Raw genomic sequence first — 24,011 nt, forward strand, 5'->3', positions numbered from 1 at the left:
ATCTTATTTGCACAGCTGCGTGTAGTCACCAGCTGTCCGAAGCACCTCCTCTATCCCCTCTCCCGTTTCTCTTGTTCAGCGTGTAGGCATTCTCTCTCTCTCTCTCTCTCTCTCTCTCAGTCCTTTCTTCCTTTAATTTTGTTTTTGCCCTCATAGTCCTTCCAATCGTATCTCCGTCAATTTTGGTCATATCATGCGGCTGTATTAATTATTTTTGTGTTAAATATTTGTAATTACAGTACGTATTAAAAAACACGTCTGAGTGGTTCACAACATAAAAACGTTGCTTTTCAGAGGACCTCTCAGTTCTCTTTTTTCCCCTCCAAACTTAACTGGGTATTTTGCTGATATGAATGCATATCTCTATTTGTTAATTTTTGTTTCGCACATTCTAATGTATTATAATGCTTATGTTATAATTCCTGATTTATTCTGTGTTATGTTCTGTTGGAAGAAAAATAAGGATAAAAGTAAATGAAATGAATTGAACTGAACTGAACTGAAATGCATTGAACACTATCATTTCCCATTTTCACTTGTAAGCGCTTGAACACTTCTATCGATATAGCGCTATGAAAGTAACTACTGTTATTCAGGAAATGATTATGATTATTGTCTTCAGAGTCGCATGCTCCCTCGCCATGTCTTTTGTTAGTCACATCAATATCACAGAACCAGGCAAGTTATGCTGAGTCGAGAGGAAGGTGCATTCCAATGTCTTTTGTTAAACATTTCAGTACTTTAGCAATGATTGACAAGATGAGGTCAACTCAAGAATATTGGTTTCGATGGATTTTTTTTTTTGTAGGCGTTCCCAAGTAATCTGAAGAAAAATAGAAGAAAAAAATCATTAAAGATATATGGAATGTTTCTAGATATTCGTTTCACCGTAAAAGTAATATCGAGGGAATCATAAATCAACACAAATCAAGATACATTTGGATTTCAGGGTCCCTTTAATACTCTCCTTTTTATTTGCTGTTATTTTATTTTCTATTATTTTATTCATAAAAAATAAATGGAATTTATTTTGATTGTAAAAATTATTCACACGTACCAGAGTAATCGGGATAACATTGTAACCATATGTCCCTTGTATGTCGACATTCATTTTCTCCCCAGCCGCCATGGGGGCAGTATGGAAGTCCATATTCGTCCCCAGCACAGCTGACATCCGATAGATGTACAGGCCCAATGAATGCTGTACTCCACTGGTGGTAGACATACGTAATTCCCGGAGACTCGTAACCGAGTTGGCGACATGCAACTTTCCCGTCGGTATAGCCCCATCCGTCTGCACACACGCTACCCCAAGAGTTCCCGTGGTAAATTTGCAATTGACCAATTGTATGTGTCGACGACGCCGAAGTTTGTCGGAGGTCTCCTTCCGAAGCTGCAGGTAATCAATGTGTTTGAATTCCATCCATTGTCAGCAAGAAAATTACAATGGCTGAAGTTTTCAGAATGCTTCATGATGCCCACAAGATCAAAGTCAAAAGAAAATGTGGAAGATTTGAGAGGGTGTAGAGATCATTTCATGCGCAAATGTATCAATGATGCATAGCATCTGGTTTATAATAGTTGTAATTTTAATATTCCATAACTAGGCTTTTCCATTGTTCTCAAGGCACGTAGTCCTATGGATAAGGATGATTTCCTGGAATCACATGAACTGCACGTAACAAGTGTTAAGGCTTAATGTTAAGTGTTAAGTTTTGATGATTAAACACGATGATTATCACAGATTCCTAGTGATCTTGATACTTGAGGCTCTTAACACTCTTAACAGGACTACGGAAATACCTTCTAAAAGCAACATAAACCAAATGATCGCTCAAACCACAATGCAAACAGCAACTGTGTGTACTACCATTGACTATCTACAAGATGTCCTGGAGAATTGTACTGTAATCATCTGGTCAAAATACAAACCGCGTTACCTGAGGGATCTGTTAGTAAAGTGTAGCAATCCACTCCCACGTCCTCGCTGTGTGTACATAAGCTGTTACCATCATCACTGTATGTAATGTTACAGCTGACGAGTCCAGTCTCATTTCCAATACAGCCCACGTAAGACAGGTGGATAGGTCCATCACCAGGTGTAGGAGAGTAGTACACATTGTTCACTCCGTCATTCCCCAGTTGACGACAAGTTACCTCTGCTTCCTCGGGACCCCAGGTCGTACTGCACACAGTGCCCCATTCGTTGTTGTGGTAAATTTCAAGTCGGCCGTCTCTAGACGTCGGACCGTCAGATAATCTTACGTCACCTTGAAGAAATTGTACAAGATTGAAAAGCGATTACGAGGCACAGGTAATCCAAATATAACGACAATTTTTAAACACTTTCCTTTACTTTGAGTTCCGATCGGCACACAAAACTCTACAGCATTATTATATAGGCCTACACACTGTTCAAAGTCCCTTTTTTAGGAAAGGTTTTAAACAAATTATTTCCAATATGGCTGTGGCCCTGTGGCTCTATCGAGACCACTAAAATTGATGTCGGGCCACCAAATTTCCAAAACTGCTTTCTTTTGTTGGACCGACAAGGGAGGTGAAATGGAAAATGAATTTCTATATCTGCTTTCATTGTTCATTTTAGATTTTAGTGGCCCTGACGGGTCACCAGAAGAAGAAAAAAACAGATAGTGAAGAGCACGTTATACTGTATATCATATACATGTATATGATGTAATATGTAGGCCTGTGTGTGTGTGTGTGTGTGTGTGTGTGTGTATGTGTGTTTGTTTGTACTATTGTAGATGGATGCAAAATCAACATATTCCATGCATACTACAGTTCTGTGCGAACTTTCTCTAGCTCACTGCTTGTTGGTATAGCAGCAGCTACTGCTGCTCCTGCTTCGCTATTTTGAACACTTCGGCAAGACTTTTATATTGTCATGCTTTTAAAAGAACATTTACAGAAGAAACTTTTAATGCTAATCAATATGTCTTTATACCTCTAATTTCTTTCATTTCATTTAAATGATTAAACAGTGGGTCCGAGTAATGACAGTTTGGAGTAGATATCTGTTCGTTCCAAAATAAAAGATTTCTTGTGGTCAATTAATGGTATATATGACGTTGTCTCTAAGCAGTAGATTAATTCTTTTCATGACGTTAGGTATCCTACCAAAACGCAATTTCAATCAAGTAAATTATATATATTCCATGTTTTGAATTATAACTCTAGATCTTATTTGCCTGCTTTTACATTCGTATGAATGCAATTATATAGGTCAGTCATATCTACGGTATGATATTTGAAATCAAATTTATGCATATTAAATATTTAAAGGTGTATTATTCATTTATGTTCCTCAGAGGCAACTTGTGTGGGTTCACATGCGTATGGGCTTTGAATACCCTGACCTACATGTTGCCACCATCTCTTCCTCTTTTATTTCGTGTTACATAATATCATACAATCAGTGTATCCCTTGGTAATGTGCACTCTTGGTTCTGTGTCATGTTTATAATGTTTTTGATATGAATCCTATGCTGTTTACATGGTTGAATAAATGATGATGATACTACTAATAATGATTGTGATGATACCAATAATAGTAACGACAATGATAATAGTAATAAAGTGAAAAGTCTATAAGGGGCGCTGCTTTTTCCATTTCTGTGAGTGTGCGTATGTGTGTGTGCTTCTGTGAGATTGATACACATTTTAATATCAGGGAAAGCTTACGTGCATATGTCTACATGTGTAGACATTTGACTCTTCTGAATATTTTTGAATTACGAATCAAAATGTTGCTAAAGCATTTTATTAGTAATATTACCAGTAAAATAAATAAGAAAAGTAAAAATCTGATGAAGAAATAGTTTCATTTGAAAAAAAAAAAATTACTGTCACCTTTCATTTGAAAAGATCTCACCTTCGTTGTACTGTATGTAGCATCTCACCCCCGCATCCTCGTGATGATAGCAGGAGTCGGTTCCCCAACCATTGTGTTCACATTCCACCAGCTCCGTTTCGTTTCCTCTACAACGCATATCATCAAGGTATATAGGCTGAGTCGGTGGCCCTCCGCCGAAAAAGGCCCATTCGAAGGCGTCGGTGGCGTTAGCAAAGCCAAGCTGTCTGCACACGACCGATGCATCCAAGATATCCCAGCCATCATCACACACAGTCCCCCACTGAGAGTCGTAGAAGATCTCTACGCGTCCTTCGTAACTTCTCGACCCATCAACAAGACGGACTGCTCCAATTTCAGGAACTAGTGACAATCATATGAATACCATTACAGCCGTAACTTCCGCCAATAATGTAGGCCTACTGAAGTACATTCTCATACACATCTAATTGGGGGCTGAATATTTCCGCTGATACGTACATTATGACGCAACTTGAGGAAAAACAGTACAGAAGAAAAAAAAATTAAAAAAATTATTTTACTGAATTTCATAAATAAGATACGAGCACAGACCTCCGCCAAGCAGCTCATTTCCATCCATACACGCGTAGCCCCTGTTAGAATAAAATTAAAAGTGTTATTTCTACCTGACGGAGTGTATGGACACTATGTACTTATTTCATTCAACTTTAAAGTGAAAGGAAGCTGCTGTACAGCAAATGCACATTCCCTTTGGTCGCTCATTAGTATATAGTCAGTCTACAGTGTACCATACGCACTAAAGTGCTTTGTGTGGTTCCCATGACAAGGCACACTTCAAAATTATATGCCTGACTGGACCGTGAGTCACCGCGCCATCCCCCCCCCCCCCTTTCTCGTCCCTTTCCCTGTTCTGTCTTCATTCAGTATTTTGGTCTAATTTTCTAGAAACAATTAAAGGGGAGAGAACAACGTTTTCTCCTACTTTAAAGTCGGAATGTTCAATTTTTATGAAGAGTTTGAAAGAACAATTTATTTGAGCTTCTTAACAACTATTTTGGTGATAAAACCACCACAACTTAATTGCCACATATTCATGTGTGCGGATCCATTGAGTCGATAAAATCTAATTCGTTATTTGTACTAGGAACATACTATCTCTAGTATATTATACTATAATGACTAACGCTTCGAGACGTGTACATGGTCATTTTGTACACCTGTTCAGCTTTGTTACTGTACGCCGTGCGTGATGCAAAATTAATGCTGGAATTACATGGCTTTGAAGTGAAAGTCAAACAACTTTTTGGATGAGCCAAATTGGTATTCAGTCGACCAGATTGATTGTAGCTATCTATCTATGACAGCAAAACTACAATGTACATCAAGCACTCGATGCTTTTTCGAAAGCTGAACAGATTGTGCGTTTGCTACATTCATTTTTGCATGTGTTCCATGTTACAAAATGATTACTTATCGTCTTAATTGATGGGAATCTCGATGCTCTGGTATTTATCTATTTATTCATTGCCTGAAATTGGTAAGACCTTGGTTAGCTCTTTCTGATTTTGCCTCCTGGAGAGTATGCTTCTTCAATTGGTTTAGAAAAGTTTCTACGCTCGAATAATGAGCTACGAAAGAGTATGGCCCTTGTTGAACCCAATTAGCTGAAACACTAAACCGGATTAAACCCTTAAAGTAGAATGTGATGAATTATGATCAAGCTTTTATGTGTATGTGGATCGATACAAACAAGACATGATAATTATTTGAATAGGAATTGGAAATGCCGTTTGCATAAACCTTTGTAAATATATTAGATAAACGATTGATTGTACGTTTCGATATAGTTTTTAGACATTTTTGAGATACGTTATGCAGAAGTCACCTTTACTTTGAATATATAGTGGTATCTGGTGGGTAGGTGTGAATGTATAGGTATGCATGTGTAGCTGTGTTTGAGTGATGACGATTATACTTTAGAAAACATCATATTAGTAGACCAAAAGGTGGGATACTCTTTTTAATGTTGGTGTGTATTTCATATACAGAAATCACAAAAGTCGCGTACTTCAGCTGTATAAATGTAAAATTTGCTTAAAACCACCAAAAATAAAAAAGAACAACTTTCACCTCCGACACGGTCTGATATATATTTTGGTATGGAAATGATTATGCTCTTACCTGTGTTGCAAAAAAAAAAAAAAAAACAGCAATTTTCTTTCCAAATTTCATATGTAACATACATGACCTTTTTTGTGAGGGCATATCATCAACTCGCTCATTTGAAAGTTTATGAGGACTGGTCAGGAAATGTTTTCCGCAAACAAACAAGTGTGAAATTTCAAAATGTCACATCTTCCTTCTTTTTTCCTCTGATTTTTGACATTTTGGAACGTTCTGCAGGAATTTCTTTCTCTTTCTTTTCAGATGTACTTATTTGGGGGATGGATTTCCTTGTGGATATGAGGAGAGAAAGTCCGATCACTGCACAAGAAAAATGGGGACATTACTGACTATTTTTTCCACTCAGATTTGAGGCAAGTTTTCTCATTATCCCAGAAGTTTTCCTAAATTGAAATAAAGGGGGAGTCATTTTCCAGGTTTTCACTGATTTTTATGTTGGAACGGAATCATGTTGATATAGTAAAGGGAACCATAACGATGAAATATTTCTGTTCATATAAAAGTTGAATTTGAATAATAATAATAAAAAAAACAATTAAGTGAAAGTTAGCCTGCATTAAGAAACCTTACATAATTAACACTGTACATGTAAAATGTGAAACTTTTTATGTTCTTTTTTTCTGGGGGAGGGGGAGGAGAGAGTTTGGGTGGGGAAGGGGTAGATTTCCAATGTTCAGTCCACCTTATTGTACATTCATGTGTCCATGAGGTACATTACAAATATATTATATATGTACACTTAATTCTGGAGATTACTGAAATCATTATTCCGGAGCAATTAACCTGGCCAGTAGGTAACATCAATGATTAATTTGAAGCATTCAAGCAATTTACCTTTCAGTATGTATTCATGGAGGAAGAGAAGAAAATTCATCTTTTCAAATTTCGTACTATATGAAATGAAACTTTTAAAAGAAATAATTATGTAAACGTCTGCTTTCAACTAATTTAATGTGAAAGCACTTTTTAAGAATCTTCCTACATTTTGTATAGGCACCTATGTTCCTTCAAAGAAGTATTGCACAAAATGTTCTTGGTAGGTTACAAAAGGTATGTACAAAGATGGGAGTACACATACACCAGGATGAAATGTATATTGTTCTTGTCAATAAAAGCTATGCTCTTAACTTTTTGTTTCTTTCCTTGGCAACTATGTCTGTAAATTTTATGTTTTATGTGTAATGCAGTAACGAACATCTGTTTTATAGAAATAGCGAGAAAATGACTTAGAAATGAGTTGAAACAGATTTGTGGACATATTTTACTATTGATATCAACTGAAAACTTTACACTAGTTAGCTAAAGTACATTCGCTTTGAAATAAAAAAAGAAACAGTATCACATTCTTTTTCAATTTCAACATCCAAAATGAGTAAAGTCAAACTTTGAAAATCGTCATCACGTAGATGCATATTTATATTGTAAACAATATTCCTGCCATTGAATAGGCCAAGATTATTTTTCTACCCTAATCAGTAAATCAAGTGGAGGCTTATGAGCATATTGAATACAATAATAGTTACGATATTGTAGTCTGTAGTAGGTTTAGAGTTTAAGGGAATGATACAATGTGATAGAATTGATCCAAAAATCTTTTATGACTTGCTGAAATAGGTTGCCTATCATGCCTATTCAGAATCATCTGTTGAACTGCAATGGAGGATAAAACAAATGTCACGCTTTCACGCGTAAATGACGTAATTTACTCCAGCAAAGAAGCTGATGATGACGGCAATTAATTGAAACCTGCTTTACACAAAAACCACACAAAATTTAACATTTTAGAGAAAAAATATGATCTAATGTCGTAACGCTGTGACACGTAACGGCGTGGCATATCATCAGACTTTCGAAAATTATACACTGTACTCAAATATGGTGAAAATTTCCATCACACATTATATTTCAAGAACATGGGGTCGACAGTATCTCATAACGTAATCATATAAGATCTTATCATATTTCAAAATCTGGCCTAAACTTAAAAAAAAAAACTGGCCATTTTCAGGGATAAAATTTCATTGTAATAAGTGTGAAGTGGTTAGTGCGCTACCATAAAATTTACTCTATGCATTTCATGTTGTTTTATGCACACTTCCATATAAACGGATGGAAAAAGGATCCGACCAACTTCAGAATACTGAAAAAGAGAAAGGAAATTACTGATACTAAATATAACAAAGATACGATCTTTGATCATATCTAGTATATGATCTATGAATTCATAAGGAAACTATATAACTATGTATAGGGAACACGTCCCCCTATTGAACCTTTTTTCATTTCCGAATTAAAAATTGTGCAATTTGGCGCACATTAACATAACTATTTTACTTGCATAATTTTTTAACTATTCGTTATGGAAGATGGGATTATTTGAACATTTCCTTCCTAAATGTTGGTTAAGGAGTCTAGAATGTGTAATGACTAACGTGACTTTGTCAAGGGCAGAAATTTTGTAGAGACCTCTTGGAATTATCTTTTTGAAAATGAAAACATGTGAGATAAGCTATGTAGAGATCCTCCAGCCAACCAAAACAATAAAGAAAAGGTTTACCCAACTCTACAGTCAGGTCAGCATAAGCAGGCTTCTCATCCAACGTTTCTCACTGATCTATTATTTTGCAGCAGATCCACCCCCCCCCCCCCCGGGGGGGGGGGGGGGGGGAGAGAAAATGGTTGCTATGCAAATGAGTGTGAGATTTCGTGGGAGTGAGATTCACGCCGTAGGCATGAGACTTGGTATAGGTCTGTATTATGGACATGTATTCAAATCAAATACCTTGCTAAATATTTCAGAGATATCTAATTTTGTCAAGCCAACTTAGAATCAAAGTTATTTTATCTTAAACATGAGATTTTGCAGCTATAAATTAAGTAAAGAATATGAATTTTTGCACGACGTACCTCAGAAAAGACCCATTACATGGGAATACACGGACATTGCAAATATTATTCGCAATTATGCAAATATCTCTGCACTTTCATTGAAAAGGGAAAATAGCCCTTCAATTTCTGCATTGGTTTTGTAAAGTTCTCTAATATACAAATTTCGGTTTAAAAAAAAATGGAAACCATACTAGTATACATCATATCATTTAACATAATAACTGTTCCCAACTACGTATTTATACGTGTAGGCCATAATTTCAAAGCAATGTCAGCAACAAATAGCTATTCCTTTACCCCAAGACTTATCACCATGGAGCTCTTACCTACATCGGCGAATGTAATCCCACAAAGCAACAGCAAAATACATGCTTTGACACAGTTTGCCATTGTGTCTCTCAACTTCCAAACCTTTCTTCTCTCTATAAGCACCGCCACGACCTCTAAGTGAAAAAAAAAACGCTTTCTTTAGCACTGCACAACGCAGATCAGATTTATGCGACTCACAATACAGTGTCTACGACTTGACATCATTTGTGTATGAGGAAAATTATTTTGCAGCTTATCTGCAGGTTTGATTGCAAACAACCTTTGAGCTCAAAATGTCAAATTTTAAAATACACGCAACTCTAGATGCCGTAAATGTAACGTCCTGGAGACAGAGTAATCATCTGAATTCATACAAAGTCCTTGACTGGACTTGATGAAGTGTCTTGATAACATGCCCTGAAACGAATAAGTTACTTATGAAATTATGGCTCTGTCATGGCCATAAATAGAATTTTTGACGCACCAAAATAGCGAGTTTGCTTCACAATTCTCCTAAAAAATGGAGGAAGCAAATCTAATACCTACACGTTTGTGAAATTAACATCATCGCAGCATTATTGATTCTTCCTGATGTAAATATTTTTACCTTTTCCTTTGGCCACAGATGTTTTGGAATTGCTGGTATAAAAAAAAAAAAGGTTCATGTTGAACCATCTGTGCTATACTGTCTCCTCCCCAGTTAGATATTACAAACAAACTTATCAAAATTCCTTGGTTTGGTTTGTTTTCTTTTCTTTTCACAATCTTTGCATAACAAAGCATTAGATTAGCCTGTAATTTCATACCATCTTTTATCCGAGGGCAGTTATCAAAGAATACATTTCCCTTCAAGAAATTTCCTCAATGAATCTATTTCCCTCAATCTTTCAATAATCATATAGGCCTACTTCACCATTTCATTGTCTGGTTATATTGACTGGTCGTTGTCCTCTTGTCATCTTGTCGTGTTAGTCTTATCTCTTTTTTTTTTTTTTTTTTGGTGGGGGGGGGGGGAGCTTCCGAACATAAGAGAAATAATTATCCTCATGATCGGCCTGCATGCTTAGCATAAATTCCTCAATGTTTGAATTTAAAGCAGTGATCTTAATTTACCTTCTTTTTTCCTCACGTTCGTGCTGTTTTTGTTCTTCTTTCGACAGGCACCCCGTTTTGGAAAGACTTAGCAAAGTTTCGTTCTGCATCTTATGTGCGCCGATAATTATGTTCCTCATAACACACGTTATTCATGTTCGCATATGCTATGTATTGTCTTCTTTTCATGTGCAATTGACTATTTCGTATCATACTTCTCTCTTACAATCAATATTAATGAAATATAAGATAGTATAAAATAAGGAACATGCATATCCGTCATCGCATCATTCCATAGTTCCATTTTGAATAATTATGCAATATCTGCTATAATTATGCAATATCTGCAGAGATAGAGAAAAGAGCGATTAACTGATGTCATACATTCAATGACCTTCGACGTCAGACTATCAAAAAGAAAATGTGTAATGACTACGAGATAAAGTGCAGAGAAACTGAAAAAAATAAAATGTACAGGAAATGATTTAGTAGAGCCTGCTTCATAAAAAAGGTTACTTTTCATTTCGTTATACTCTCAAGGTAATTTGGAAATGCTTCCATCGCATCATTTGGTCATAACAGTAACTTGTCATCGTAGCTCTCTTCGGTTGTCCTTTTCATGACTATAGCTATTAAAAACAAAACTATTTCATACAAGCATGGAGAGATTGTGGGGGTGCTATGGTATAGTGTATAAGACTCGATCCCCGTCTGTTGCTTAAGTCCTTGGACAAGATGTTTTTATCCGCAATAACTCCCTGGACCCGCAAGTCTAGAATAATAACAATGGCACGGCCCTATGGTATAGTAGTGGCAACACTGAGGAGGCTACCCTGAATTTAAAAAAAAAAAAAAACAAACTTATATATTATTATTAATGCTATCATTATTGTTGTTATTATTATTGTTATTATTATTTGCTATTATCAGAATGTAGACATACATACATGCACTATATCTTGGATATGTTCACTCTGTCGATTTTTTTAGTAGAGCTTGCTGGACAATTATTAGTTAAGATATGACTTTCTCTAAATTGAATTTCTGGAAATAAATAATCTTAAACTTTGTTAAACGGCACAACCCAATTTTCCAACACCCGTTTCACAGGAGTTTAAGTTCGATAATCAGAACAACACGACTAGTTATTGTGATCTACGAGTATTTTCACCATCACCATGGAGTATTACGAGCCTATTGATAAAGTAATAGTCAAATATTCATCCCCAGGATAGGCATATCTTCCTGTGGAATCATTTCTCCGTTCTCAAATTTTATATTGTTGACATGCAGCCCAACAAATCATGTAGACTCAGCATTCCTACGCACAGCTGTGCTATGGTCTCGTACCCGGCGTTTACCTCCGAAACATAAAATACGCAGATTTAAGTTTTATCATGGAATAGCCGTTATCCTTTAGTCTCATATTTTTGGAGAGACATCTACTTTTCTTCATTATCAGGTTGGTCTCGATTATTTGCTTTCGTCGGAATTTTTTATTTACAACACATATCAAAAGTCATATATCAACCAGCAATCTGTAGCACTTACAGGTGTCATTGTTTCATGTAAGAACCTCCTCCTGGTGAAGGCACGTTAATATACTCGCAGACACACACTCACACACACACACACACACACACACACACACACACACACACGTATATATATGTATATATATAATTATATATATAAATGATGTCAATGAAAAAATTGTCCTTACATAACTTACACTTTGCAAGTACTTTGATTTGGAACACAATATTGATCATTATCATCCTCTCTCTACGTAACCGTCCTGATATAATTATATTTAGCAATCATATTCAGTGCCATATATATATATATATATATATATATATATATATATATATATATATATATATATATATATATATATTAGGCGATCATATTCAGTGCATTATATTTATATTTATATATATAAAGAGAGAGAAGGGAGAGAGAGAGAGAGAATTAAGAAGAGCTGCAAAAACGATCGATCTGGTACACTTTACATATGCGTTAGCATTAACACATAACCGTTTATTGCTTCGTATTGTTACAAGCTTCAACACAATCAAATAAACGTGTTATTTCTATATAAGGCATTATAAGTGTGGATGTTACCATAATGTAGTCGATAAACATAATGACCCGAATTCACGAAGGTGATTATCATACAAATGAAACCATGGTTTAAACCATGGGCAAAAACCATGGAGCGCCAAGTGTCGCTTGGAATATTTCGTTACGAAATCAGTCATTTCGTCGACGAAATCATTATTTTGTAACTAAATGAACATTTCGTCCACGAAATGATATTTCGTTAACGAAACGGTCATTTCATCGACGAAATGACTGATTTCGTAACGAAATATTCCGTGCGACACTTGGCGCTCCATGGTTTTTGTTCATGGCTTAAACCATGGTTTCATTTGTAGCACCTTCGTGAATTCGGGCCAATGTATTTACAACCACCGGTTGAAAACATGCATATTTAATGAGGCCTGCGTGTACAAGCATATTTAATATACATGTGCAGCTGCTGGCATGCTCACGTTTCCAGGTTAGCATGGCTGTACAATGACGGGGTGATCCCTGACGGCCCGTTAACGATCGCCCCGTCACTGTACAGGCATGCTAACCTGGAAACATTAAACTGCACATTACTTGAATATGAGACCATTCTGAAGCAAATAATTTTCACCCAACAATAGAAATATAATGTACTGTTAAATGAATCCCACAAGGAATGGAACAATCATTCCCCAGCATTCCCACTGATTCCCACTGATCAGTTACTAGCCATCCCATTTAATCAAGGATTTGTATGGGTTGCGTTGAAAATAGGAAAAGTGGACCTTTCGAGTGACAGAAAGAAGCAGGGTAGGATCTTTTTTGTTCGTTTGTTTGTTTGTTTGTTTGTTTTGTCGAAAGTGGCTATTCATTAACAAAAAAAAAAAGCTTTGTGTAAAATAATAGTGCATTACGTTATATTGCACCATACTATCAGGCCAAGCATATTATTATCTACAGAGAACATCCGTCACACACGAAATTAGATTTTACGAGTCACCATCGATACATTTGAGCATCTATATTCCTTCAAGAATATGATAATTTATAAAAGCAATGTATGTGACGAAAACCTGATTAACGAACAAAGCAGAATAGTCCATAATTTCCTCTGAAATATAGTGTTCATGCGACGCATTTAGCGTATTTGTACGGTAGTGCAATTATCCATATGCTGTAATTGTACACTTCTCTTATTACTAAAGCTTTCTGAATTCCATAATTCGATGACGTCCATGTGGCGTCCATTGTATATCATTATATGAATAATCAAAATCTACAGAGAATGGTCAAAGGTATGTCAGTGTCAATCTCAAACTTAGTGGAAATAGGATACATTCGATAGTTTATAATGCATGGTTCTCAAGAGCAACTCTTAGTGGAAAGATACTTCTAAAGGTTCCGATTTGGAACTCTCGATGCATTCTTTGTATTGCGACAGGTGAACTCTGATCACAATCGCAGAGACTCACTGTAATGGTCATCAGCATATTTTGCCGCTGACACTATTGCTGACAAGATTATAATTACGTGAGAAAGGCAGCTGCAAATAATTGAACGAAATATGAATGATATGTTATGATAGACAAGGTAATAGTAGCCTATTGTTCCTTATTACACTCAAAGATATATGGTACAGACTGTATAAAGTCCAACTCAAGCAAGTTTCATGGGGTCTTCTTCAGCTGCAATAGACGTAATATATCAGAGTACAATAGATCATTCAGTACTTAAAGATTAACACTGCACATGTATTACTTCTCTGCGAGATTAACTACTACTCACTGTCTGAATTCCTGTAGGTGGCATTCCTGATGCTTCTTGGATTGGTGTATATCTCCAACAGACTCACCAAATTGTTGTGATATCCAATGTACACAGAATTTCCATTGTGGACAATACAGTAAGCAATCAATCAATCAATCAATCAATCAATCAATCAATCAATCAATCAAACGATGAAGCAATCAATCAACCAATCAATCAGTCAATAAATAGATCAATCAATACCCATGGATGACTTGTTAGTGGTGGGCAAACCTGTCACGGTGTCGGAGTAAGAAGGTGGAGATGCCACTGCGATATTATTTGGGTCGTAATACATGACGCCGCTCTGTGCTAAAGCCACAGGATTGGTATGCCCAATAGGCATGGTTTGACCGCTGGCTTGAAGTTGTGGAGCGGTAGCAGTAGTGGTGTTCTGCGGTTTCGTCTTCATGGAGCACACGCATACGATGATACCAACAATAAAGCAGAACGCCGTCACAGATGCAATAATGGTAACTGAAATGAGCCATCCTGGCATATGTACAGGGTCCGGTGGTTCAGGTGCTGCATGCAATACAAAAAAAAAAAGTTATGAATCCAATAAGAAAGAGTTTTTCGTTCCAGGACAACGCAGAACCAAAACCAAAGAACAACTGGACATTAAAACTATCCGTTTTGAAGAACAGAAAATATGAAAAAATAATAATATTCTTTTAACGGACAATGTAGTGGTGCGAGGAAGTTGGACAGTTGTCATAATATTGAAATTCTTAAAGAAGAAATTTACTTCATAATCTTTATTAATTTCATGACGGAAAAGAATCCCTGAAGGATTTTTTGAAAATAATCAAATGGGATTAATAAAAGAAAGTTGTAACACTTTGAACTTTTGAATTTGTTCTAAAAACACGTCTTGACCAGTCATTATGAATATTGAAATTAGCAAGTTGATGATACCATACATCGCAATTTCATATACAAAAAAAAATACAAAAATCTTATATGTCAGCTTGTGAATAATAAAACCTGCCTTCCTACCACCGAAAATTAAAAAAAACACACACAAATTAACAAAGAATCAATTTTATTCTGAAATATTTTGCTATGGGATTATCCTTTCACCTTGATTAGCTAAAATTTCATGTAATCTTGATTCATTGGCTACATTACAATTCTGCAATGATTAATGAAACTAAGATCTCATCGTCTCTTATCCCTAAACAATGTCCTGGGTATGCAATTTTCTTTCTTTTTTTACTGTTGCATTATTTGAAAACCTTTTTTTTTCATAATCCAAGCAAATTGGATTTTTATAAGACTTATGTAAACAGTGCTGATCGGGAGCCCTTACTAGTCTCAGTTTCTGAACACCAGATTCCTACGTCTTCATAGTGTTGGCAGTCGTGTGCACCCCATCCATTGTTGTTGCAGTCTATCAGTTGTGATTCATAGCCTGTGCAAGACACGCCGTCGAGATGGATCGGTCCGTCGCCAGTCCCATAATAACCTGACGCACTCTCAACCCCAGGAAATCCGAGTTGACGACAGGCGACCAGGGCTTCGTTGGTCGACCACCCGTCATCGCAGATGGTACCCCACTCGTAGTTGTGGTAGATTTCCAGTCGGCCTTCGTCAGACGAATAACCACCGACAAGACGTAGTTCACCATCTTCACGTACATGTGAACAGATTATTGAAAGAATACAAAAACAATTCAGTTGATACCACACCAAGACAGTGGAATGAAAGATTATGTTTCAGGAGACGTTGTTAGTACGGATTTTTGGTATTGTGTGCAAGTGGTTAAAAGATACACTGATATTACTTACCTAACCTTGGCGTGCACTCAACACCAACGTCCTGCTCGTGGGAAGTGCAACTAGTAACACCCCATTCACCGTGAGAGCAGTACCTCAAGGTATACTCGTCCCCCGTGCAAACAGCTCCACCAAGGTTGATTGGACCGTATCCTGGCCCGAAGTATTTGTAGGACGACACGACACCTTCGAAGCCGAGCTGACGGCAGACAACCTTTGCGTTCTCGTAGGACCAGCTGTCATTGCAAACCGTGCCCCATTTCAGGTTATAGAATACCTCAAGTCTACCAGCCCAAGGAGTCTCACCGTCAACAAGCCGGACGTAGCCGTCTTCAGCTGATTTGTTACATCGTCGGATATGACATACAGGAAAAATAAAATGACAGTGTCAATGACGTGAAAATTGTCTCTCATTTTTTCCTTTTTTAAGTGAAGAAGAAACTAACGTCTAATCAGTAGCCAATGAGACTATAATCACTCGAGCCCGAAATGATAGACATGCCGTTTGACATAGTCTTATTGAAATTTGTTTATTGAAATGTTTTTCTTGGGTGTTTACGGAATTAATGTCAAAATTCGTTTTCATAATTCAATAACATGTAGCTTGATATAAGGCAATACATGACGAAGACGATGAACATCGTCAGTCCATTGTCACCCTTTCTCTCCCCCCCCCCCCCGAACAAATCTTTTGTCAGGACAGGCTTCTTCCTCTTTTTTACATTGGCTTTCTTGTTCAGTATCTTTTAGATTGTTTTTGTGTGTGTGTGTGTGTGTGTGTGTTTGTTTAATTAAAGATAAGGAGATTGTGCAGCGACCCCAGACCCTTCTGCGGCCCTGCAAGTTCAATGTGAAACATGCCCCCCTCCCCAAAAAAAACCCAAAAAAAAAACCTAAATAAATAAATAAATAAATAAATAAATGAATAAATAAATAAATAAAGCAAAATAAAATAAATAGATAAATCAATCAATCAATCAATTAATCAAAAATATGACAGTTTTTTGGATTGGACGTGGAACGTGCGTCATTAAAACAGGGAAATCAGTGAATAATGATTTACAAATTAATCACGGCAATGATGCTACCTCCAACACCATCTGTCGCACTGGTTTGTTCATACTAGATCAAATAACAGATTATGATGATTTGATGTAAGTTTCATAATCAACTTCAATTCATATTTCGTCTGTTATAAATGTCGTCAAAATCCCTTGTATCGCAAATATCACTGCTTGCAAATACCCCAAGACAAATGCATATCATAACATGAGAAATAATATGATCGCATAAAGCTTTGACATTATCCTAATTGAAATAAAAGTGTCAATACTCCTCTCTTTTTCACTAAATAAGATGTTATTCATAAAATTTTCTCATTTTACAGTAAAAATTGTAAAATGTATTGACACATACCAGAGTAATCGGGATAACATTGTAACCATAAATCTTTAGTGTGCCGACATTCGGTGTCTCCCCAACCACCGTGGGGGCAATGAGAAAGTGCAGCCTCGTCCCCAGTGCAGCTGACATCCGAAAGATGTACAGGCCCAATGAATCCTGTAATCGCGATGTTGTACATAAACGATCCTGGAGACAGGTATCCGAGTTGGCGACATGCGACTCTCGAGTCGGAAACGTCCCACCCGCCTCCACACACAGTACCCCAAGAGTTCTCGTGGTAAATTTCCAAGTGACCCATTGTTTGTGTCGACGACGCCCAGTTTAGTCGGATGTCTCCTTCTGAAGCTGCAGGTAATCAATGTGTTTGAAATTTCTTCTATTGTCAGCAAGAAAAGTACAAAGGCTGAAGTTATGAATAATATGCTTCATGATGCGCTCAAGATCAAAGTCCAATAAAAATGCAAAGATTGAAAAGGGCAGAAAACATTCTATGCCAAAATGTGCATTGCGATGAATTACGTAGACACGCTTTCCATATTATTTCTCAAAGCGTTGGTCATCTGAGTATGGATGATATCCTGGAATCAACTGGAATGCACCTAAAAAGTGGTAATAAGATTTAATGATTAAACATGATAAATATTACAGTTACCTGGTGATCTTGATGCTTGGTGATAGAGACGTTTGTATACCTTTTTGTACACACTCTTAACAGGACTTATGAAATACTTTCTAAAGCAACATATAACAAATAATTACATTGAAACATGTAAGGATTTTGTTGAAAACCAGCAATATTGTGTACATTATTGCGTGTACTTTCAGGTTAGAGGTACAGGTTGTTGTGAAGAATCTTACTGTATAATTTTAGTCAAATGCCAAATTCCTTACCTGGGGGATCTGTTATTAAAATGTAACAATCCACTCCCACGTCTTCGCCATGTGTACATGAGCTGTTACCATCATCGCTGAATGTAACGTTACAGTTGACGAGTCCAGTCTCATTTCCAATACAGCCCACGTGAGACAGGTGGATAGGTCCATTACCAGGTGTGGGAGAGTAGTACACATTGTTCACTCCGTCATTCCCTAGTTGACGACAGGTTACCTCTGCTTCCTCGGAACCCCAGGTCGTACTGCACACAGTGCCCCATTCGTTATTGTGGTAGATTTCAAGTCGACCGTCTCTAGACGTCGGACCGTCAGCCAATCTTATGTCACCTTGCAGGAAGTGTATACAAGAATAAAAAGCGATTATGAGGAACATGGAAAATTTTCGTTGTTGTCATGTAAGTTACTGCGCTCAGTCATTCACAGACTTTCTCAGCATAATTCGGTAACAATGGGAAGAAAGAGAGTACCCCGGCCTTCCCTCACATTAAACATTCACCTATCCATAGGTGACAATCCAATGATTTAATTTCTTTGAAATGACATCCTACTCATTATGATTATGCTATCAAGTAAAGGGCTGTACTCAAAAGGGACTGATAAGGTCTGCATTGAAAAGCTGCAAAATGAACAAGAACTGTCCGTATGAATGAGAATGGTCGGGAAGAGTAAATAGGGAACATGTTCTTTTGTTTTATTTCTTATGTTCTCAACTGGTTGCCATGAAGGCAAATTTCAATAGACATCTTAACTTGACATTCACGTTTTCAGTGGTGCCATGCCATGTTTTATGGTTGTACATCATGCCACGTGTAAGCAATATTCAAAAAGCCCGCGCCATAGGGCAAATTGAAGCTAGTATGCTTCAAATAGATGTGGCACAGTGTGAGCCCTGGCACCATCACCGAATGGAAACAAAAAATTCCGAGCAATAGGAGATGCCAAGGACAGACAGAGGAGTGAATGTCCGCAGATCACAACGGAGCAGCAAAAACCGTTACATCAGGGCACTTGCTCTTCAGGATCGCAGGCGAACGTTACAGCGTATCAAACAATGTTTTCGGCTCCGAGCAAGAAAGCCTGCCAAGAAACCATGACTGCTCAACAGAAGCAGGCGCGCCTTCGTTTGTGCCGCGATCATCTTCGCTGGAACAGACGTGAATGGCAGATGGTGATGTTCAGCGACGAGTCTGCGGGAAGTTGATGGACGAGCTAGGGTGTGGCGTAGACGGGGTTTTGGCGATCGCTGCATCGAGCGCGTCACACCATTCGGAGGAGGGAGCGTGATGGTATGGGGAGGAATATCCATTGTAGAAAAGACAGAGATCGTGGACATCGACGGCAACCTCACCGCTCAGCGATATAGTCACGAAATTCTCCAGCCAACTGCTGTTCCGTATCTACGGAATATGGGTGACGACGCAATCCTGAAAGATGACAACACAAGACCACATAGAAAGAGACTTGTGAGCAACTTTCTCAAGAGAGAGGGCATCACTAGAATAGACTGTCCTGCATGCAGCCCCGACCTCAACGCCATAGAACATCTTTGGAATCAACTTGGCTGAGCTGTGGGGAAGAGGGTCACAAAAACAACGACATTGGCGGGACTCCGTCAGATACTGGTTGACGAGTGGAACGCCATTCCTCAGCAGCGAATCACAAAGCTAATCAACAGCATGAGGACACTGTGCCAGGCGGTGGTGCAAGCACTTGGGTCGTCCACCAGATACTGAGCCCCGATCCTGTTCTTTGATTATATAAAGACAAAGTAAACATAAAGTAAAGACAAAATAAAGACAGAATAAAGACAAAATAAAGATGAAACTCCAATAAAATCAAGTCCACGCCATGTCACTTCTTTATCTCTTCGTTGTGGTTAATGTGGCGAGGTTCTGTGAGATAAAATGGTTTGAGTCATGATCGTTTGTGTGTTTTTGTGTATGTGTGTGTATGTGTTTGTTTATCTGTTTGGTTGAACGCACACATGTTTCACTCCACACACAAAAAAAAAACTGATGTTACAGTAATTGAACACTAAAGAAACAATGGGGCACTCACTCATCACGAGGAAACTGCATAAGGGACGTCAAAAATTGGACCATTTTGCAGCTATTAAATTCTGACTTTCCAAATTATTTGTAAGCACTGTACCTCCAAGTAAACGATAATCATAACAAGTATGGTATCATTTTAAAGAGAATTAAACAATCTATTTGTGGTAATAACGACAAATAAATTATTTCTAAGGATATGACAAAAGTGACAAATGGCTGATCATGCAAACTCAGATTTCCGAACTTTTTTAGAAGTTTATATATATATGTATATATATATATATATAAGAAAATTGGTCTGCTCGGCATCTTGATGATAATAACTAAAAGAATCAGTAGAAGAAGAACGCCGTAAAAAATAATAAATCCTAGATCTTGAAGATCTTAACGGAGCATAGCTCTCAAATACTGAAAGGCAAGGTCACACTCTTCATCAGTGCCCATAGTGTGACAAAAGATCTTAATCAAACCCGTTTCTGAAACAGACATGAAAACACGAGTGCGAGAAGAAGAGCATTCGTGGACGTATATAGTGATCAACGTGCGTGTTTATTGCCGAGCTTTCGGTCTCATTAGGACCTTCATCAGGGCTGTAATGATACAAAAATGACTCACTCGTATGGCTACACTCGTAACAAAATATAACTAGCGTGAGTCTATAATGGCTATGTCATCAATAGATTCGTAATTATACAACAGAACACAATAATAATAATATACATAATTAATTTCATATCATTGAATACATTTCATATCAAACTCGTGTTATTGATTGAAATGAAGATGTATAATGAAAACTCCAATTCAATATCTTCATATTGTGTGTTATATAACATATAGACTATAATAATATAAAACTAATCATTTTTATGTTGTCGACAATAATACAGCATGTGGCAGCAGTGCAAATCGTAAGTGGCTATATTATACATTGTATATATAACACGAGGATAGTAAATTGACCACTATTGCTGTATACCCTCATACTGTATTCTTTTTATAACCAATAACACGTGAATGTTTAGTGTGATATCATCATACCTTTATGAAATGTACCCAATTATTTAAAATGATTTTATATGATATTATAGATTCATGTTACCCCGCTAACGAGTGAAGGCATGTTAACCAATTTATGTATTACTTCTGTACAGCCCTGATGAAGGTCTTAAGAAGTTAAAGACCGAAAGCTTGGAAATAAACTGCATGTACGTTCGAATAACTACGTCCGTGAATGCCCCATCTTCTCGCACACACACACACACGCATATATATATATATATATATATATATATATAAGTTGGGTATATATCCATATATATATAAGTTGGGTATATATCCGTCAGGAATATATAGTTTGTTGAGGATTGAAAAGTGCTCAATGCTGTAAAGCAGAGCACTATACGCCTACATAATATATGTATACATATATACATGTATACTATGTCATGCCTGTCTAATTTGTTAGTCACATTAATATCAAAACATGGAAATTATGCTGAGTCGAGGGGTCCAAAGTCTTTTGTTATGTTTCTAGATGTTCGTTTCGCCGCAAAAATAATGTTAACTGTATCATAAAACAACATGAATTTGCCAGAGAACCTCAAACCAGTCTTCTTGCGCGTTGGTGGAAAACCCGCACTGTAGTGGTGTCAATGCAATGAGCGGGATTCGATACCATCTCATGCACTGAAAATAATACAGGTTTTGGACGTGTCATAATCTATGTGACATAGAGTGGAACGTTTATCAAATCACCAGCGTGATATAGCATATTCTTTTTACTACTCTCCTCGGGAAATGATAACAGTTATAGTAATAGCAGTAGTAGTAGTAGTAGTAGTAGTAATTACTAAAGGAAAAACATATTGCGCAGCTATTATACTCTACAGCGCATTGCAAGGTAATAATCACGACATGCATAATTCAAACATAAAATGCATTATTCAAAAGATAATCGTAGTGTGACGGGACAAAGATTTATATGGTAATTCAAATAGATTTTGTCGCTTTCAATCCTGTCGACCAGTCAGAGGACTAGAAATGCTTTGTGAGGGATGTAAACGTAATAATGTCTGTGTGTGTATGTGCGCATAGACAGATGGACGCAAATCAATATACTACTGTTCTTTGCGAACTTTCTCTAGCTTACTGCTTTAGCTACTGCCAACTGCTGCACTGCACTAGTCTGAACACATCGGCAAGATCTTTATATTGTCATGTTTCTAAACAGATCTCGAAGAATTTTATTTTAATGAAGTCTTCATGGCACTAATTTCGTTAATTTTAAATAAATGGTAAAATAGTGGGTGTAAAAATGAAAGTTGAACTGCGAAGATATTTTCATTCTTTCATTATTTAAATGTTGTAAAATTGGAAGTGTAGATATGTATTTGTTCTAAGCAAATAGTTTCTTTATTAATTCTTTTCTTGACGTTTTCTGGCCAAAGCGCAATAAATCAAGTAAAGTTAACAGTTTTTAAGAGGCGCTGCTTAATATTTCATTATTTTAAAGATTCTTATGTGCATGTGTGTCTGTGTGTTTATGTGTTTTGTGAGACAGACATAAACACATATTGGAAGCTCATGTCCACCATGTGTAGACATTGGACTCTCCCGTACATTTTTGAAGTCTGAATCCATATTCACATTTCAAATAAGTGTAAAGAAACAAAACAGCTGAAGAAGTTGGTTTCCTTTGGGAAAAATCGTACCCTTTCATTCGATTCTCACCTTCGTTGTACTCTGTATAGCATCTCACGCCCGCATCCTCGTTATGATGGCAGAGATCGCTTCCCCAACCATCGTGTTCGCATTCCAATAGCTCTGTTTCGTTCCCTCTACAATGCATGTCATCAAGGTATATAGGCTGAGTCGGTGGCCCTCCGCCAAAGTATGAATATCGGAAGGCGTCGGTGGCGTTAGGAAAGCCCAGCTGTCTGCACACTACCGATGCATCCTCGATACCCCAGTAATCGTCACACACTGTCCCCCACTTGGAGTTGTAGAAGATCTCTACGCGTCCCTCGTAACTTCCCGAGCCATCAACAAGACGGACTTCACCGTTTTCTGGAACTCCTTACAGTCGTTTAAAAGCATTATAACTATGACAGGATGCTTCCTCAAGAATCAAGTAACTTTTCAAACACATCTAAATAAGAGCTTGATGTTCCCGTCGATACACATAATGATTAAACTTGAGAATAAAACCTTACAGAGCAAAGAAACACTTCCCCTATTGAATTCATAGATAAATGGAATAGTCATTCTCACATGCGAATACATATAAATAAGAGATAGATATCAAGATGAATAATTAGTTTAAAAGTAACTATATGAAACAAACATCTAGACTAATTTTTTTTTGTCAATGAACGATATATATCACAATATAGAAATCAAATAAGGGAAAAACTTAGATGCATACCCCATTAAAGTATTAAAGCATCTTTGTCTCATGAATCGATGTATATAGTAAACATTAATACACAAAAAACAGCAAATTTTTGTGGACAATTTTTTACGAGATAAAAGGTTGGAAGCCATAACTCACTTCAATCACTGTCAGTAAAACTAAATCAGTACTGCTTCACAATAGCAATCCGGTTTCGTTCAGTAATCTTTATCAATAACCATGTCGCAAGCTTCATTACAACCAATTACGGAATGTGC

At 37.1% G+C, this 24,011-nt stretch overlaps 1 protein-coding gene across 1 annotated transcript in view; it reads right to left on the reverse strand.

Annotated features, from left to right (window-relative positions):
* Positions 1–24,011, reverse strand: part of LOC139738157 (scavenger receptor cysteine-rich domain-containing protein DMBT1-like) — an 88,154-nt gene that overhangs the window by 57,145 nt on the left and 6,998 nt on the right. Inside the window, exons 2-8 of the mRNA XM_071648819.1 lie at positions 23,073–23,417; positions 19,634–19,709; positions 18,283–18,527; positions 16,000–16,323; positions 15,522–15,839; positions 14,444–14,734; positions 3,893–4,234 (exon numbers count right to left, since the gene is read on the reverse strand). Coding sequence (XP_071504920.1) covers positions 3,893–4,234; positions 14,444–14,734; positions 15,522–15,839; positions 16,000–16,323; positions 18,283–18,527; positions 19,634–19,709; positions 23,073–23,417 — 1,941 coding nt within the window. The remainder of the gene's footprint in view (positions 1–3,892; positions 4,235–14,443; positions 14,735–15,521; positions 15,840–15,999; positions 16,324–18,282; positions 18,528–19,633; positions 19,710–23,072; positions 23,418–24,011) is intronic.

The sequence above is a fragment of the Diadema antillarum genome, unplaced genomic scaffold (assembly GCF_040938485.1).
Source record: "Diadema antillarum isolate AM-2024a unplaced genomic scaffold, OU_Dant_1.0 seq00000725_RagTag, whole genome shotgun sequence".
Taxonomy (NCBI): domain Eukaryota; kingdom Metazoa; phylum Echinodermata; class Echinoidea; order Diadematoida; family Diadematidae; genus Diadema; species Diadema antillarum.